This window comes from Hyperolius riggenbachi, chromosome 6, assembly GCF_040937935.1.
Source record: "Hyperolius riggenbachi isolate aHypRig1 chromosome 6, aHypRig1.pri, whole genome shotgun sequence".
In the NCBI taxonomy this organism is placed as follows: Eukaryota; Metazoa; Chordata; class Amphibia; order Anura; family Hyperoliidae; genus Hyperolius; species Hyperolius riggenbachi.
This window is the reverse complement of record NC_090651.1, coordinates 27479352-27497065: the sequence shown is the minus strand read 5'-3', so window position 1 is coordinate 27497065 and position 17714 is coordinate 27479352. Positions and strand designations below refer to the sequence as shown.

General features: G+C 45.9%; 1 protein-coding gene across 8 annotated transcripts in view; it reads left to right on the top strand.

Annotated features, from left to right (window-relative positions):
• Positions 1–17714, top strand: part of AGBL4 (AGBL carboxypeptidase 4) — a 2106705-nt gene that overhangs the window by 1781296 nt on the left and 307695 nt on the right. For all 8 annotated transcript variants that reach the window (XM_068239049.1, XM_068239042.1, XM_068239046.1 and 5 more), the window contains one exon: positions 7960–8071. In XM_068239049.1, coding sequence (XP_068095150.1) covers positions 7960–8071 — 112 coding nt within the window. The remainder of the gene's footprint in view (positions 1–7959; positions 8072–17714) is intronic.

Sequence of the window (17714 nt, the reverse complement as noted above, 5' to 3'; positions counted from 1 at the left end):
GAGTCATAAAGTATTGGTCCCAACACACTAGTGCTATGATGAAATACGAAAGTGCAAAGTGCTTTCCATTTAGTGTAGAAGTTGCTGCATGCGGAGAGACTGGGGGACTGCGCCTTGCGCGTTCGCAGCGAGCGGCTGCTTCTATGGAGGCTCCATAGAAGCAGCCTTTTCTTGTTTTGATCCTATTTTGAATGTCTTCAGTGACACAGCAAATAGTTACAATTTTGTAAAATTTAGCTTCTGATGAAGCCATACAATGAACCGTGAAACGTACGTCGGGCATTGTCTTACATTATACAAGGGGTGCATATCTATGTTTGTTTGTTTTATATAATTCCCTAGCTGGATAAAAGTAGTATAAATGATATGGGACACTATATGCATGTGATATTTTACACAATGGTTTGGGTATGTGTACTCCGTGAAATTCCCATCATTCTCATTTATTCTATTGATGGTGCTTATATGCTATTGTGGTGGGAGTTTATTACAGATTTAGACTCTACCGTCCTTTTCTTTGTGCCAATAGGAAGATGCTGCCACTGTTGTCTCTCAGCTTGTCCTCATGGTTCCAGGCTCCTGTGCTTTGAAATATAAATACATTATTGTTAATTTAACATCTTGTCATCATGTAATCGTGCGATAATCACAAACTTCTGTGTATATTACTTTTCTTGAATTTCCCATGCTGCCTTTGAAGGCAATTTAGCCAGAAACCAACTAATTAACCTTCAAGTATGTTTTTGAATTGGAAGATGAAACTGAAGTAGAAACTAAAGACTATCTTTATGCAACAAGGATAATTTAGTCTTACTAGGTAACAGTGGCCAAGAATGGGGAGAAAAAAAAAGGATAAAAATTGAGAGGAACATTAGTGCAATATGTATAAAGAAGCTCCCTCAGAGAAATCTGACCGAATGGGCACATGATTGTGAGGAATAAAGGTGCGTATACACACCGGACTGACACAAGCTACCAGTCGTCAGACCCGCCCGCGTGGACCGATCTACCGAGTGAATCAGTCAAAACCAGCCTTATCATTCGGCTGACAGACTGTACACACGTGGAAACTGTCGTCAGAACTACTCCCCGCCGGCAGGTCTGACGACTGGTAGCTTGTGTCAGTCCAACGTGTGTACACACCTTAAAGTGAACCTCCGGACTAAAAATCTACTCAGCAGAACTGAGAAGGCTTGGTGTTTCTTTAACAGTTTTACAGCATCGGAACTTTGTTTTTCTTACCAAAGCATCATTTTTAGCTGCATTTTTAGCTAAGCTCCTCCCATCAAAGAAAACTGTGCGGGCTTTTTTTCCCTAATGCTGTGCAAAGCATGATGGGATTTCCTATGTTGTTATTCACATTGCCTAACAACTGGGAGGGGTGATCAGCACACAGGACAGTTGGAACTGTGTCTCATGCTCCCTGTCACCTCCTTTCAACCAAAAAGATGGCTGCCCTCATGAAATCAAAGATTTGCCTGTTCTTTTAAAACAGGGTCGGTAAGACATTATATTACCGATCTATTTTAATTAACATAACTAATGTAACTTAATGACAGTATGTTTGTTTAGGCTGAAGTTCCTCTTTAAGAGGGATGCTTGGTGTACTCTTTCTATATGCCACACCTAAGATAACATTTCCACCCCTAGGCCAACTTTCTTGTGGTTTCCCATTAGATATAGCATAATGAGATAAATAATTGTATCCATAGTATTACTTCTAATTAAGACTTTCCTGAAGTTCCGTATTCTTATTTGTGTTTAAGGGTTAAATATCCAACTTAATGCATTACATTTTCTTCCTGGTTTCCACTCCTGCTCTTCATGTTTGTTAAGATCCTAAACACAAAGCAAAGTATATAGGGAAAAGAACCAGGGAAATGTATACAGAAGGGGGGGGGGAATTAGTCACCAGAGAAATGTATAAGGAAGGGAGGGGGGACACTAGACACCAGGGAACTCTATAGGGAAGGGAGGGGTAACCACTAGACCCGAGGAATGTGTATAGGGAAGAGAGTATGGCCCATAGACAGCAAGGAACAATTTAAGGAAAGGAAGGATGACTACCAGACACCAATGAGGTGTATCGGGGAGGAAGAGGGCCCCTCAACCCCAGGAAATTTTATTGGGAAGAGAGGGGGTCCACTAGACACGAGGGAACTGTATAGAGGAGGAAGCAAGCCACTAGAAACCAGTGTTGTTTGCAAAATTTCCTCAAAGTAATTTTCACATTAAAATGCTATTTTCGACTTCGAGAAAATATTTGCCAAAATACATTTGCAAAAACGCTAAAAATCTGTATTTTTACCGTGAAAATGTGAAAAAAGGGCTAAATCATGTATTTTTTAGCGCAGACATTTTTCAGAAATCACAAACCTATTACAAAATGATGTTCAACTGCATTTTGGCCATTTTGCCATTAGTCGAATTTACCATTATTTTTCTGAAAATTAACAAGAAAACAATATTGGCATTTTCTCTCTTCACTGCTAGAGATGGCGCGAACCTCCGATTTTCGGTTCGCGAACCTCCCGCGAAAGTTCGAACCGCAATAGACTTCAATGGGGAGGTGAACTTTGAAAAATAGAAAAAATTATGCTGGCCACAAAAGTGATGGAAACAATGTTTTAAGGGGTCTAACACCTGGAGGGGGGCATAGCGTAGTGGGATACACGCCAAAAGTCCCCTGGAAAAATCTGGATTGGACGCAAAGCAGCGTTTTAAGGACAGAAATCACATTGAATGCTAAATTGCAGGCCTAAAGTGCTTTAATCTTGCATGTGTATACATCAATCAGGGAGTGTAATTAGAGTTCTGCTTCACACTGACACACTAAACTCACTGTGTAATACACCGCAAACAGCTGTTTGTGTAGTGACGGCCGTGCTGGACTGGTGCGCACCATGGCAAGAGTGTAGGCGATATCGGTTTTCAAGCCCATATGGTAGTTAGGCATAGGTAGGGGTCCCAGTAGTTAGCTAGGCATAGGTAGGTGTCCCAGTATAGATAGTTAGCCTGGCACAGTATAGCGATTACCAAGTTCCAGCTGCAACAGATAGGGCTGTATAATGCAGTGTCAGTGGGCAACACAACAACAAAAAAATAGATCACAGAACAAGATTAGCTCTCAAAAGAGCTGTTGTGGGGTGCAGGCACGCGAGTGAGTCCAAAGCCTGACACTGCCTGCCTTTTATAAGGGGGGAGTGGCTCCAGCAGAGAGTGTAGCCTGATTGGCTACAATGTGCCTGCTGACTGTGATGTAGAGGGTCAAAGTTGACCCTAATGGTGCATTATGGGAGCGAACTGAACTTCCGCAAAAGTTCGCGGTTCTCCGCGAACGTGAATCACCGGAGGTTAGCCGGGAACCGTTCGCCGGCGAACCGTTCGGGCCATCTCTATTCACTGCTCGAAAACAGGAAACTGTATAGGGGCAGAGGGCCTGGCTAAAAGTGTGGCAGGGGCACAGTGTTGTTTTTTTCCTGGCTCCACAAGTTTGGGAGGTATGCCATAAATGTACAACAAATCTGATTGGCTTGATCCTTTCAGACAACGGACTACATTGTCATTCATCCCTGGAGTGGATTAGCACTTCAATACAATACAAACATCCATTTGGTACCATTAGGCTGCTTTCACAGTAAGATGTTACAGGCGCACGTTAGTGCAGCCTGTAACGCAACCCACCGCACAGCAATGAAAAATCAATGGGCTGTTCACAGTGCCCACGTTGCGCTACATTGTAATGCAGCACGTTCAAACAAAGTGCTGCATGCTGTGCGTTATACACGGCTAAGCGGCATTCGACTGTTTGCACATGCTCAGTAATGTTGGAGGAGGAGGTCTCCCCGCCTTTTCTGCGGCCAGCCACATGGCTACCTAATTAAAATTCACTGCACTCAGAGACGTGCAGTGTTTCCTTCCTGGAGCATCCGCTCTGTGCGGCGATTTTCCGGCAGGACCACGTGATCATGTGGTCTCCGCATCCCATAGCATGAAAAAGGCGCACCAAGAGCTGCATAACGCGGCTCTTGGTAGCGTCCTCCTACAACACCACTAGGCGTTGCGTTAGGGGCACGTTATGCGACCTATAACGTCCCCTAAAACGCAATGTCCTGGTGGGAAAGAGGCCTTAACTTTTTTTTTTTTTTTAAATCAATTAGCTAGCCTAGCGCTAGCTACATGACAGCCGCTGTGCAGCGGTATCCCCCCACCCTCTTCGATCGCCTGTGGCGATCAAGCCCATCCGGAAATCCTGATCTGAACGGGATTTCCATCAGGGCTTCCCCCGTCGCCATGGCAAAGGGAGTCCCGATCCACCCCACAGCGCTGCCTGGCACTGATTGGCCAGGCAGAGCATGGGGTCTGGGGGGGGGGCGGCGCAGCGGGTTGCGGTGAATCGGTGCAGAGCGGCGGCGATCGGGCAGTATACGCAACTAGCAAAATTAGGCAAAATCGGCCCAGCAGGGCCTGAGAAATCCTCCTGTGCGGCATAGCCCGAGCTCAGCTCGGGCTTACCGCCAGGAAGGTTAAGAGATGGAAGAGCTAGACCATAGGTAAACCATGTACTTATTACCGTCCAAGGCCCAATATCACCAGCTGCCCTGGACCAACAGCATCCTAACCAGATGCCAACCCCCCACCCCCCTCAACAAGGATTCATTGTAGGCTTCTCTGAGGACAGCTAGTGAAGTGATGGCAAGGATTACATTATAAGCTCCTCTAAGGACAGTTGACTTCCTTGAAACCCTTGATGGCAGGGATGAGATTATAAGGTCCTTGGCGAGTGGCACATTCGGTGAGTGACAGGAAGCTCAGAGATCACTGTAAGTGCCTGTTTGCTGCCTATTCATCCCCCGAATGGCAGATCTGTTGGTAGCCGCCCACCACTACGTGCAGACACTGTGTAGCATGACGAATGTTCACCAGCCAATCTGCTGCTGCCAGCCTGCTGCCCACAGTCCGCCCCTTGCTTTCTTGGTGCCCTAGGCCATGGCCTTAGTGGCTTTGCCTGAAATTCAGCCGTGACATTAAACCCAAAACCCCAATCCAGCCACTAGTGGGACGCCACGCTGGTTACGGTAGAGGAAATTTCTATTTCAGAAAATACGGTGCTGTCTGGAGGCCGGTATCTGTGGTTATTATCACGCTCTGGGTAAACATTTCATAAGTGTTCCATAAGTAGACTTGGGAAAAGTAAAAAAAAAAACGATAATGATAGACATCACTTTCCTATAGAGTAAATAAGCTGCATAAACATGGTGCCTTAAACACTGCGGGAAGGATGATAAGGTTCCGCTTCTTCTAAAACCGACATGTCGGAGTCGCAGATAATAAATCTGCATAGCAGCGAGAATCCATATCAGGGGTTTTATGTCTCAGGAATGGCGCTGCTCCATTTTGGGAGCCCGTCTGATTGATGGATGACTGTTCTTCAGAGGCGCACGCCTCGTCTCTGATGATATATATGTCACCTCGCCAGTGACACCGGCGCAGAGACTTCAGTTGTTCAGAGAGTTTTAGACACAACAGCTTTTCTGGCGACGACTTGATGTTGGCTTCTGGAGGGACACACAGTTTAATATCTTCTTATTCTGTAACTTCCGTTCAGCCTAAAAACTCCGCCAAGCACCATAGTCACAAAATGTTCACGTCAAGAAAAGGAAAAAGCATTTTCTCTTATATGGATATAGAATACCCTTGAAAATTGATTTGATTATGTTCTGAAATTTTTAGGTAAACAAATACAGGGGGAGATTTATCAACGCATTACAGACAGTTAGCAGGGAGAACAGCTCTGCATGATAATAAGAACCCTCTTAAATCCTAGGTAATAGTGGCAATTTAGCGTGGATCTCTAAAGCTGCACTACAGTTAAGAAAAGTGCAAATCCATCCCTAAACTGGCACAGATACAGATTAAGAAGTGCTTGATAGCAGTTCTACGGATGTAGAACTGCAGGCTAGACATGATTGCAGAGTGCAGGCTATACATGATTTGTGATGTGCTCCTCCCACCTGCTGAATTCCTTCTCAGAGCCTGCTGCTATCAATACAGCAGGTGTGTTGGTTACCTCAGCAACAGCAGTTCCCCTCACACACTGCACTATCTGAGAGACCTTCCTAGTTCCTCCTATTATACCACAGTTTTAGAAGGAATATGCACTATTTAGTAATTTCTTAAGATGCCTGAGACAGTTCTGCATGGATTTCTGAAGATCTACTAATATTTTGTCTCAGACACTCTTGATTAATCTGGCCCTCAGTGTGGGAGTCCTGTGCCTGTAAGTTTACCTCGATTCCTATCCTCCTGAGTGGCTTATTTCTAAAGTGGCAATAGATTGTTGCTTTTTTTTTTTTGGGGGGGGGGGGATTATTTAAAGTAAAAACAAATACAGGAACAAAACAACAGATACATAGCGCCTTCTCATTCCTCCCTTGTTCCCCTTGTTCCAGCGCATCCACCCCACACCACCTTACACATACTGTATACGCATTTGGGGATCCTAGAAAGCACTTGCATCCCCAATGGCTTCCGAAGGGGCATGGGCAGTTCGGAGCTGACCTTCTTTGGAGGGCTCCGGTGGTGGCAAATTTGAACCGGGGACTTCGTTGGAACATGGGAACCGTGAGAGGAACAGGAAGGCTCTATAGAAGGGGTCAGGAACCCTTTTGTCTGAGAAAGCAATAAACTTTACATATTTTAAAATGTAATTCCTTGAGAGCCATACACTATGTTTCAAACTGGGACAGTAGGGCTCACATCCCTGTTGCCATGGTGATGTGCATACAGTTGATCCACCAGGCAGCGGAAGTGTCAGACAGTCTACAGCTTCTCCTGGGTTTCAGCAACATCAGCAATTTTCCCTAGAGCCAGACAGGAGAAATACCGACAAACAGCTTGTACAATTAGCTAGCTGACTTGAGGGTTGATTCAATTTGTAGGAAGAGATCCCTGCATTTTGGCCCAATAGGCTGCCTGTCAAGTGACAGGCAGCCTGACAGGCAGCCTATTGGGCCAATCAAAGTGCGGGGATCTCGTTCTGTAAAGTCACTGAACCTGACAGGGTCCAGGATGGGACAATTGGAGCAACCGTTCGTTTTGGGGTAGCGCGAGTAAGTTAGTAGTGTATGCTACAGCAGTGCACTACTTTGAAAATGTTACATGCGTTGCCACACTAAGCCGCGCTGCTTGAACAGTGTAGCTTAGTGACTCAACCCTACTGATTTGTCTGCGAGCCAGATGTAGCCATCAAAAGAGCCACTTCTGGCTCCCGAGCCATAGGTTCCCTATCCCTGCTCTATAGGATCCAGAGCCATAGGTAAGTATCTGACTTTTCTTTTTAATTTCACTACAGATTTACTTTAACACTTCCAGTATTATTTTTAATTTCTTAACACTGCCTATTCTGTTTCCTTCCTATTGGCTTTAATGCATTTTGCAAAAAAAAGTGTTTTTACATGCCCCTATTTTTTGCAAATGTTCTCATTTGTGCAAAAATTAAGTTTTGTCATGTCCATTGACTTCAATGCAGTTGATAGAAATGTATTGCCCTTGAAAGCTTGCAATCTGGTAGGAGGTCTGAGAGTAGTGTGGTGGAGTCAATCTAGCTATAACAAATTATAAGGTGGTCTGAAAAAGTGTGTTTTAAGGGTACATTTGAAGGTTTCCAGGCTTGCAACCTGGTGGGTGAGAGTGAAAAAGGAGAAGTGATAATCATGAGAAGTCTTGGATGCGAGAGTGAAAGTAGATAACCTGGACGGTATTTGGAGACTGATAAAGAAATATTGAAGGGACAGCTTATGTAGAGTTTTGTATGGTAGGGTTAGGAGTTTGAACTGGATCCTTTGGGTAATTGGTGGCCAGCTTTCAGTTGACATGATCAAAAACAAAGATTATTCGTCCTTGAATTGAATTGCTAACGGTGCTCATGTGTGTTTTTTTTAATTTTTTTAATTACAGGTGCTCTTTGATGGGCTTTGACCTGAACAGACACTGGCAGGACCCCTCCCCATGGGCTCATCCAACCCTCTATGGAGTGAAACAGTTGATCTTGGAGATGCACAACAGTCCAGTAAGTTGGACAACATAATGAATTGGACCTGATGCTTCTTATAGTAAATTCAAGAAAGGCCTGCACTACATACAGTATATTTACTACAGAGTGAATGCCTGGGGAGGGTAGAGATTCTATTTAGCCTAGAATCTCCCCTGCTCATTTAGAACTCTCTCTTTTCCTCTGGCAGTCCCTGGGATGGTCTCTGTCCTCAGTTCTTGATCTTGTCCCCTATAGCATTTCCCAAGTCCAGCACTATTCCTGTAAGAGAAGACTGCATCCTCAGTGTAATCTGATCTCAGAGCAGCAGGCTGAATTGCCAAGACTGTTTTCACATTCATTTGCGGCTCCACCTACTGGCTGCAAGCAGTAGCAACAAATTATTAACAGGACATATTTCACATTTACTCAGTTTAACAAAAACATTTGTTTGTTTGTTTGTTTTTTTGCATTAATGAGATAAAAGCATACACTTTATATTTCCTTTAAGTGCAGTGGAAAAAATGAATACTCTTTGCAGCCATTACTTTTTTATGGACATTATGGACAACTTTAATTAATCTGCATTTTTTTTACTGCCAGTGTTCTGGGGCCGGTTGGCAGCCCTGCGCTGCACTTGAAGACAGTGCTGAATGCTAAGCCAGTTACTTCCCTACAGTATATTAATTAGGGTTAAATATCTCTAAGGGAAGTATAGCTCATAGAAAGATAACACAGTTCTTGGTATTGCACCTGCTACCCTGTTGTGTTAATGTTACATAAAATCAGCTCTAACAACGCTCAGAAGACATGAAAAGGAGGCTTCAACTCTAATTGTTTTGTGCGCTGTAAAGTGCTGCCTATCCAGTATCATTCTCTCCATTTTTATTTTTATTAGTCAGACGCTACACAACTGTTTCTGTGCCTGGAAAAACTGAGCAAAATAGCAAATCATTGTGCAAAATGGAGACAGACCAAATCATGGCATTCTGTTCAGGCAGTCAGTGGCTTCTAGTCCTGTTTAGGCAGTCAGTGGCTTCTAGTACTGTTCAGGCAGTCAGTGGCTTCTAGTCCTGTTTAGGCAGTCAGTGGCTTCTAGTACTGTTCAGGCAGTCGGTGGCTTCTAGTACTGTTCAGGCAGTCGGTGGCTTCCAGTCCTGTTCAGGCAGTCAGTGGCTTCCAGTCCTGTTCAGGCAGTCAGTGGCTTCCAGTCCTGTTCAGGCAGTCAGTGACTTCCAGTCCTGTTCAGGCAGTCAGTGGCTTCTAGTCCTGTTCAGGCAGTCAGTGGCTTCTAGTCCTGTTTAAGCCGCCAGCGGCTTCTATCCCTCTTCAGGCAGTCAGTGGCTTCTATCCCTCTTCATGCAGTCAGTGGTTCTTGTCCTGTTTAAGCAGTCAGTGGCTTCTATCCCTCTTCAGGCAGTCGGTGGCTTCTAGTACTGTTCAGGCAGTCAGTGGCTTTTAGTCCTGTTCAGGCAGTCAGTGGCTTCTAGTCCTGATCAGGCAGTCAGTGGCTTCTAGTACTGTTCAGGCAGTCGGTGGCTTCTACTCCTGTTCAGGCAGTCAGTGGCTTCCAGTCCTGTTCAGGCAGTCAGTGGCTTCTAGTCCTGTTTAAGCAGCCAGTGGCTTCTGGTCCTGTTCAGGCAGTCAGTGGCTTCCAGTCCTGTTCAGGCAGTCAGTGGATTCAAGTCCTGTTCAGGCAGTCAGTGGCTTCTGGTCCTGTTCAGGCAGTCAGTGGCTTCTATCCCTCTTCAGGCAGTCGGTGGCTTCTAGTACTGTTCAGGCAGTCAGTGGCTTTTAGTCCTGTTCAGGCAGTCAGTGGCTTCTGGCCCTCTTCAGGCAGTAAGAGACTTATAGTCCTGTTCAGGCAGTCAGTGGTTTCTAGTGCTGTTCAGGCAGTCGGTGGCTTCTAGTCCTGTTCAGGCAGTCAGTGGCCTCTAGTTCTGTTCAGGCAGTCAGTGGCTTCTAGTCCTGTTCAGGCAGTCAGTGGCCTTTAGTTCTGTTCAGGCAGTCGGTGGCTTCTAGTACTGTTCAGGCAGTCAGTGGCTTTTAGTCCTGTTCAGGCAGTCAGTGGCTTCTAGCTCTTCAGGCAGTAAGAGACTTATAGTCCTGATCAGGCAGTCAGTGGTTTCTAGTGCTGTTCAGGCAGTCAGTGGCTTCTAGTCCTGTTCAGGCAGTCGGTGGCTTCTAGTCCTGTTCAGGCTGTCAGTGGCCTCTAGTTCTGTTCAGGCAGTCAGTGGCTTCTAGTCCTGTTCAGACAGTCGGTGGCTTCTAGTACTGTTCTGTTCAGGCAGTCAGTGGCTTCTAGTCCTGTTTAGGCAGTCAGTGGCTTCTAGTCCTGTATAGGCAGTCAGTGGCCTCTAGATCTTGGCCACCCATCCAAAGTTTCGCAGGGGGGCCCAATGATTTCTAGTTACACCCCCGAGTCAGTTGTGTAGCTGACAATGCACTTTGTTGCTATGCAGGGGGAGGAATGATGGAAGGACGACAGAGTGGCGTGTGTGTGAGAGAGTGGCATGTGAGTGATGTCACGTGGTGGGCAGGGGAACGGCATGCACGTTGAGATTGGACATCACTGGTGGTTAGTTGATCCGCCCGGTGGATTGCTTACGGTTTGAGGTCGGGGGCCTCGAGTCTCTGTACACATAACTGATGATAGGCAGTGGTGGTGGTGGTTATTGCCCATCTCAGCTGACTCTAGTCAAGCTTGCATACGCTTAAGTAGCAGTATATGGTATAATGAACGTTTACTATCGGGGATAGTAGAATATTGGTAAAATTTACCAATATTCTACTAGAGGTAATCCTCTGCCACCAGCTGGTAAGCCTCTTTCCTTTTTTGGGTATCCATGATTGCAGAGCTGTGCCGTGAACCCAATATTTATTGTGGTGGAGATTTACCTGCTTTCATCCTTTGTTGAAGACTCGTCTTTTGTTTTTGGACTCTGCGCTGAGCATATATAATTTCCCTGTTTGTGAACTCTGTACATTGTTCTTCTCTCAGCAGCGGCCACTTTGTTTCCTTGGTGCTGATACACATATGCATCATTTCCTCACGTCTTTTTTGTATAGACACGGGTAGGGAGGGGGCACGCATGGTTAGTAAACGTCCCGTGATGTAGTAAAAGGGGATGCAGAGGTTGCAACTGCAGCAGATCCCCTGGACTGGAGGGGCCCACGTGGAGTCTTCTCCTATTACTGCAACAGGTTTCTATTGGTGCTCAGAGACGTTGCTAGGATCCAGGGCACTTTTTGGTACTCCAGCTGGAAAATGGGTGTGGCCATGCACCGGAATGTGAGTGTGGTCATGGGTGGGGCCTTCCCAGCAAAATGTTAGATGAAGCCCCCTCTCCATTAATGCAAGGTTATCTGGCAGTTCCCCCATAGCATTCCCTGACCGTCTAGTGGACCCCCTGCCATGTTCCCACTGGCCTTCCATTGAGGCACCACAACTTCTAGCATGCCTCCATAGAAGTAGCACAGCTCCCTACATGCCCCCGTAAAGGCACCACAGTGCCCAACATGGAACCACGGCACCCAGTATGCCCACATAGAGGCACCACGGCACCCAGTATGCCCACATAGAGGCACCACAGCACCCAACATTCCCCTGATTGATGCACCACAGCTCCCAGCATATCCACCACTGAGGCACTACAGCTGACTCTGAATGAGGGACATCCGGTGCACCCCAGAAAATATCTGGGGCACGTGCCACTGATCTTTGGGGCTAGCAACAACCCTGTTGGTGCTGTAGTGGTAATGACCACTCCTGTATATGCTTTGAATAGTGGTAGTCAGCAAACCATTCCCTTTTCTCTGCTTACACAGTGGCTGTCAAAGCTCTGCCTCCCCCGGGCAGCAAAATCTACGACCTGGAAAGTCGTGGAATTTTGCCCCGGTATTGGGGGTGGGGGGGTATAAAGCCCTTGTTCTGCCGCGAAAATGCGGCGTTTCAGCACTTCTAACATTGCTTAACATAAATAGCAGGTAAAAATAAGTATTTTAATAGCTTAAATCTAGTGTTGAGCTATGGCATAGCTCCGCCGAAAATACTATTACAACTTGCTGGCTGTGCCAGAGGGGGAGTTAACTTTCCCATGTCGATGCCTATAGCTGATGCGGAGGAAATATGGGAGTGACATGGTACACGAGTGAGCACGAAAAGGAGTGCATTGCCTATAGGCGGCGACATGTGTAAATTAACCCCCCTTTTGCCGTGGTCAGAGCTGGGACAAGGCCCTCCAGCACCCAAGGCTGAGACACCAAATTGTGCCCCTCGATCCCTCCCACCCCAGCATACATCACACATTGCTTTCTATTAGACTAAGAGGCACCCCAGGGCCCCCAACACCTTCATCTCTAGTTATCTGGCTTGCAGTCACTGCCATGCATCCCCTTTTCTTATATCTCTCTGCTTCAAACACAATAGGGGAATGATCGCTGAACGAGTTGTGCGCCCCCTCCTACACTGCGCCCTCTCTCACCTCTGCCTCGGCCCGGCCCTGGCCTTGGTCAGCCAGTTGTAATCATAATTACAATTATGAACAGCAGAGCCCTAGCTTGACCTTACTTAAAACTTCTTTTGACACACTTTTCCTGCAAATACTTAGTAATTTCTGTTTACTAATCAAAATAAATAAAACCACGTACAATAGTTACATTGTATTATTATTGCACCTGACAATCACTTTCCATATACCGTATAGGCTCGACTATAGGTCTAGAAATTTAGATCTAACTCACTAAATAAAAGTTTAGGGGTGGACTTATACACAATTTGGATTTAAAGAGCAACTCCAGTAAAAATAACCTAATGAACAAAAGTGCTTCATTTTTACGATAATTATGTATAAATGATTTAGTCAGTGATTGCTCATTGTAAAATCTTTCCTCTCCCGACATTCTGACATTTATCACACGGCGACATTTTTACTGCTGGCAGGTGATGTCAGTGGAAGTAGCTGCTGCTTGCTTTTTTGGCATGGGTGGCGCTACACTGGGGCATGCTAGGGCACTGCCCCCCCCCCCCCCTAAGAATCACTGTGTCCCCTCCCCCCCTTGAGTGCACCCCCCCCCCCTTGCTCAGTAACATACAACCTCTAGGTTCCAGCAATACTGCTCCTAAGATAAGGAATTACACACACAGTGTTCCTCTCCATTCTGCCTCTTCCCCTCCCCTTGCTTGCAGAGTAGTGAGACACATGGTGGGGGCTGGAATGATTTGTCTGTGATCTGTCCACACAGGAGCAGCTTGATAGCACGTAAGGATTAAAGCATGTCAGCAAATTAACCAAGTACATCTGTAGGTAACTTTTATTCCATAATCACAGCATCAATTGGACAATCTGCTCTGCTCAAAAGAGTTGTTTGTGATGTTTACATTTGGTTTCTATCTTTGCTGAACTAGTTAGCCTTAATTTTATCACCTGAGTTATGCAAAAAATATCAAAAGTTCAAAATACAAAAATCAATTATGATTACCCAAATGGGTCCTACCAGCCAGCCACCGTGCACCCTTTGTGCTAAAAAAAAAAAAAAAATACATTTGAAGCTGGAGCTGTTTTTTGACAGTTGGAAACAGCTGCTATTTCCCACAATGCAACAAGGCTCCCACAGTGTGATGTCAGCATCATGGTCCTGACATCACAATGTGGGAGTGGTTTCACCACAATATCAGCCATACAGCGCCCCCTGATGATCTGTTTGAGAAAAGGAAAACATTTTTCATGGAAAAGGAGGTATCAGCTACTGATTGGAATAAAGTTCAATCCTTGGTTACGGATTCTCTTTAAATTTCTGACACATAGCCAAGGGGGTCGGGGGCACAACTCTCTCTCAACCTGCCACAGCAGCCAGCATGCTTTATAACCCCCTCCCACTGTCACATTTGGCTTGCAAGGGCACTACTTTGTATGGCTTAATTTTGATATGAGAAAGTTTTAGAGGCATCCATTACCACGGATCAGTGAATAATGGCGCACAGCGCCTATGCATAAAAATGATGCCGCATTAAAAAGATACGCTTATCGCTTACTGCATAATAATGGCGCACAGGGAAAAAAGAATAAAAATGGCACACAGTAACGTTATTTATAAATAGTGCCGTTCATATGCCAAACAGCAGACGTTATTGCGCACAGTAACGTTATGTATCAATAGCCCCCTACATAAGCCATACTGCAGACATTATTTAAGTGCAAAACGGTGAATGGATTTAATGTAACACTGTCAAGGTTAGGGTTAGGCACCACCAGGAGAGATTTAGGGTTAGGCACCACTAGGAGAGATTTAGGGTTAGGCACCACCAGGGAGCTCTTAGGGTTAGGCACCACCAGGGGGGTCTTAGGGTTAGGCACCACCAGGGAGGTCTTAGAGTTAGGCACCACCAGGGGGGTCTTAGGGTTAGGCACCACCAGGGAGGTCCTAGGGTTAAGCACCACCAGGGGGGGGGTCTTAGGGTTAGGCACCACCAGGGAGGTCTTAGGGTTAGGCACCACCAGGAGAGATTTAGGGTTAGGCACCACCAGGGGGGTTGTTAGGGTTAGGCACCACCAGGGGAGATTTAGGGTTAGGCACCACCAGGGAGGTCTTAGGGTTAGGCACCACCAGGGAGGTCTTAGGGTTAGGCACCACCAGGGAGGTCTTAGGGTTAGGCACCACCAGGGGAGATTTAGGTTTAGGCACCACCAAGGGGGTCTTAGGGTTAGGCACCACCAAGGAGGTCTTAGGGTTAGTTACCACCAGGGGAGATTTAGGGTTAGGCACCATCAGGGGGGTGGTTAGGGTTAGGCACCACCAGGGAGGTCTTAGGGTTAGGCACCACCAGGGGAGATTTAGGGTTAGGCACCACCAGGGGGGTGGTTAGGGTTAGGCACCGCCAGGGGGGTGGTTAGGGTTAGGCACCACCAGGGGAGATTTAGGGTTAGGCACCACCATGGAGGTCTTAGGGTTAGGCACTAGTGTTGGGCGAACACCTGGATGTTCGGGTTCGGGCCGAACAGGCCGAACATGGGCCAGATGTTCGGCATGTTCGGCCCGAACGCCGAACTCAATGGAAGTCAATGGGACCCCCGAACATGGGGGCCCTATGGGGTCGCAGGCATAAGGGGGGAGCATGCCCCGGTCGCGGGGGGGGTCAGAAATTCCCCCCACCCCCTCCGCTAGCGCTCCCCCCTCTGCCCGCTTCCCCATAAAAAAAGTTATAGTACCTGGTGCCTGGTGGCTGGCAGTGGAGTGAGGAGGAGGAGGAGGAGTCCGAGTAGCAGAGTGGCGTTGAGGCCGGGCAGCGGGCGGTTCAGCGCTAGTACCCTTGTGGTACTTCCGCCCTTTCTCTGACCTCACGTCCTCTGCATACGAGGGTACGCATCACGCGTACCCTCGTATGCGTCATCACGCAGAGGACGTGAGGTCAGAGAAAGGGCGGAAGTACCACAAGGTACTAGCGCTGAACCGCCCGAACCGCCCGCTGCCCGGCCTCAACGCCACTCTGCTACTCGGACTCCTCCTCCTCCTCCTCACTCCACTGCCAGCCACCAGGCACCAGGTACTATAACTTTTTTTATGGGGAAGCGGGCAGAGGGGGGAGCGCTAGCGGAGGGGGTGGGGGGAATTTCCGACCCCCCCCGCGACCGGGGCATGCTCCCCCCTTATGCCTGCGACCCCATAGGGGGGCAGTATTCGGCCGAACAGGGCCCTGTTCGGCCGAACAGGGGCCCTGTTCGGCCATGTTCGGCCATGCATTCAACAGTTCGGGCGAACCCCGAACAGTTTGGCCGAACACCACCAGGTGTTCGGCCGAACTCGAACATCACCCGAACAGGGTGATGTTCTGCAGAACCCGAACAGTGGCGAACACTGTTCGCCCAACACTATTAGGCACCACCAGGGGGTGGTTAGGATTAGGCACCACCAGGGGGGGTCTAGGGGTTAGGGATAGGTACAGAGAGGGTTCTGTATGAGAGAAGGGTTATGTATACCTTTTATATCACCGCTTTTTACAACAATAAATAACAATACAATGTTAACGCTCATTTTCAATAAAATAAACAGAGCTAAATAACGATAAAGCTTTAACGTTAAATAGCGATAAGCGACAAACGAATTAGCGGCAACACCGTGCGCCATTATTCCCAGGGATCCCCAGTACCAACCAATGGCTACAGCACTGAGCACACAGAATAATGTGTGTACTACTGTTAGGGACATTCCCATTTGCACTAGTTTACCCAGTGGTGGTAAGTGATACTTAGGAAATGCAAAAAAACACAGGTCACCAAGTACAGCTGTTAACTCCTCCTGGCCCCAAGTACAGCCATTAACTCTGCCGGGTAGCCTTATACTTGAGTCAATAAAAAATTCCTTTAAGAGGGTCAAATTTTGGAGTCGACTTTTACACGTGGTCGATATATATTTGAGGACATATGGTATATTAATTTCACATTACATACCATAATATTATATATATATATATATATATATATATATATATATATATACTGTACATACGCTTTTTAACAATTATTTTTGTTGTTCATACAAATACGCTTTCCCATGTATTTAATAGTTACATGATATTTATTCGGGTTGAGTACAATTTGACAATCTGTCACACACCATACAACTCTTGGTAAAGTTGGTCTGATTTTTCCAACATGTCCAATCTCAACAAAATCGAGAAAAACTAAAAAAAATATCTATCAGATTTCTCAGTGAAATTGAAACAAAAAAATGTGATTTTACTGTTCAACCCGGTTGTTTTCATTCAATTACAATAAAATCAGACAGATGTATTATAGTGTGTGTGTTGCTATGTCACTGAAAGAAAGTTTATTAAAGAGACACTGAAGCAAAAAAAAAATTATGATATTATGATTTGTATGTGTAATAGAGCTAAGAAATAAAACATTAAGATCCGATACATCAGTCTAATTGTTTCCAGTACAGGAAGAGTTGAGAAACTCCAGTTGTTATCTCTATGCAAAAAAGCTATTAAGGTCTCAGACTAAGTTAGTCATGGAGAGGGCTGTTCTCTGACTTTTATTATCTCAACTGTAATTGAACTGTTTACTTTTCCTCTGCCAGAGGAGAGTTCATTAGTTCACAGACTGCTCTGAAAGAATCATTTTGAATGCTGGGTGTTGTGTAATCTGCACATATTATAGAATGATGCAATGTTAGAAAAAACACTATATACCTGAAAATAAAAATGAGAATATTTTCTTTGCTGCTAATCTTCTAGTAATTATTCATAGTACATAACCAATTCATTATATCATATTTTTTTTTTTCGCTTCAGTGTCTCTTTCAGAATCATTTTTTTGTTACTTATTTTTCGATCCGTTTGTGCATGCCGGGAGAAACTGATCCTTCAAACTTCCATTCCACATTTCAATACAGGAAATATTTCTAAAGCTCCGGAAAACCGCATCTTTGCTCCTCAAACGGAAATCCTTCAAAATATTTAACATGCGCAGCCCTCTGGGCATCTGTTTCAGCTTTGTGGGAGACGGCCTGAAGTTTTTTCTGAGTGTTTGAAATAAAGTTCCACTTAAGCTTTTGAAAGGAGATGGATTCGCGGTAATATTCCCAGAGAGCTTGTGTTCAAGACAAGTTAGGCCTTTGAATCATTAAGTAGCCCCTGATTGATTGAAACATCATATTTCTTCTGCTGGCTGGGTGGAAT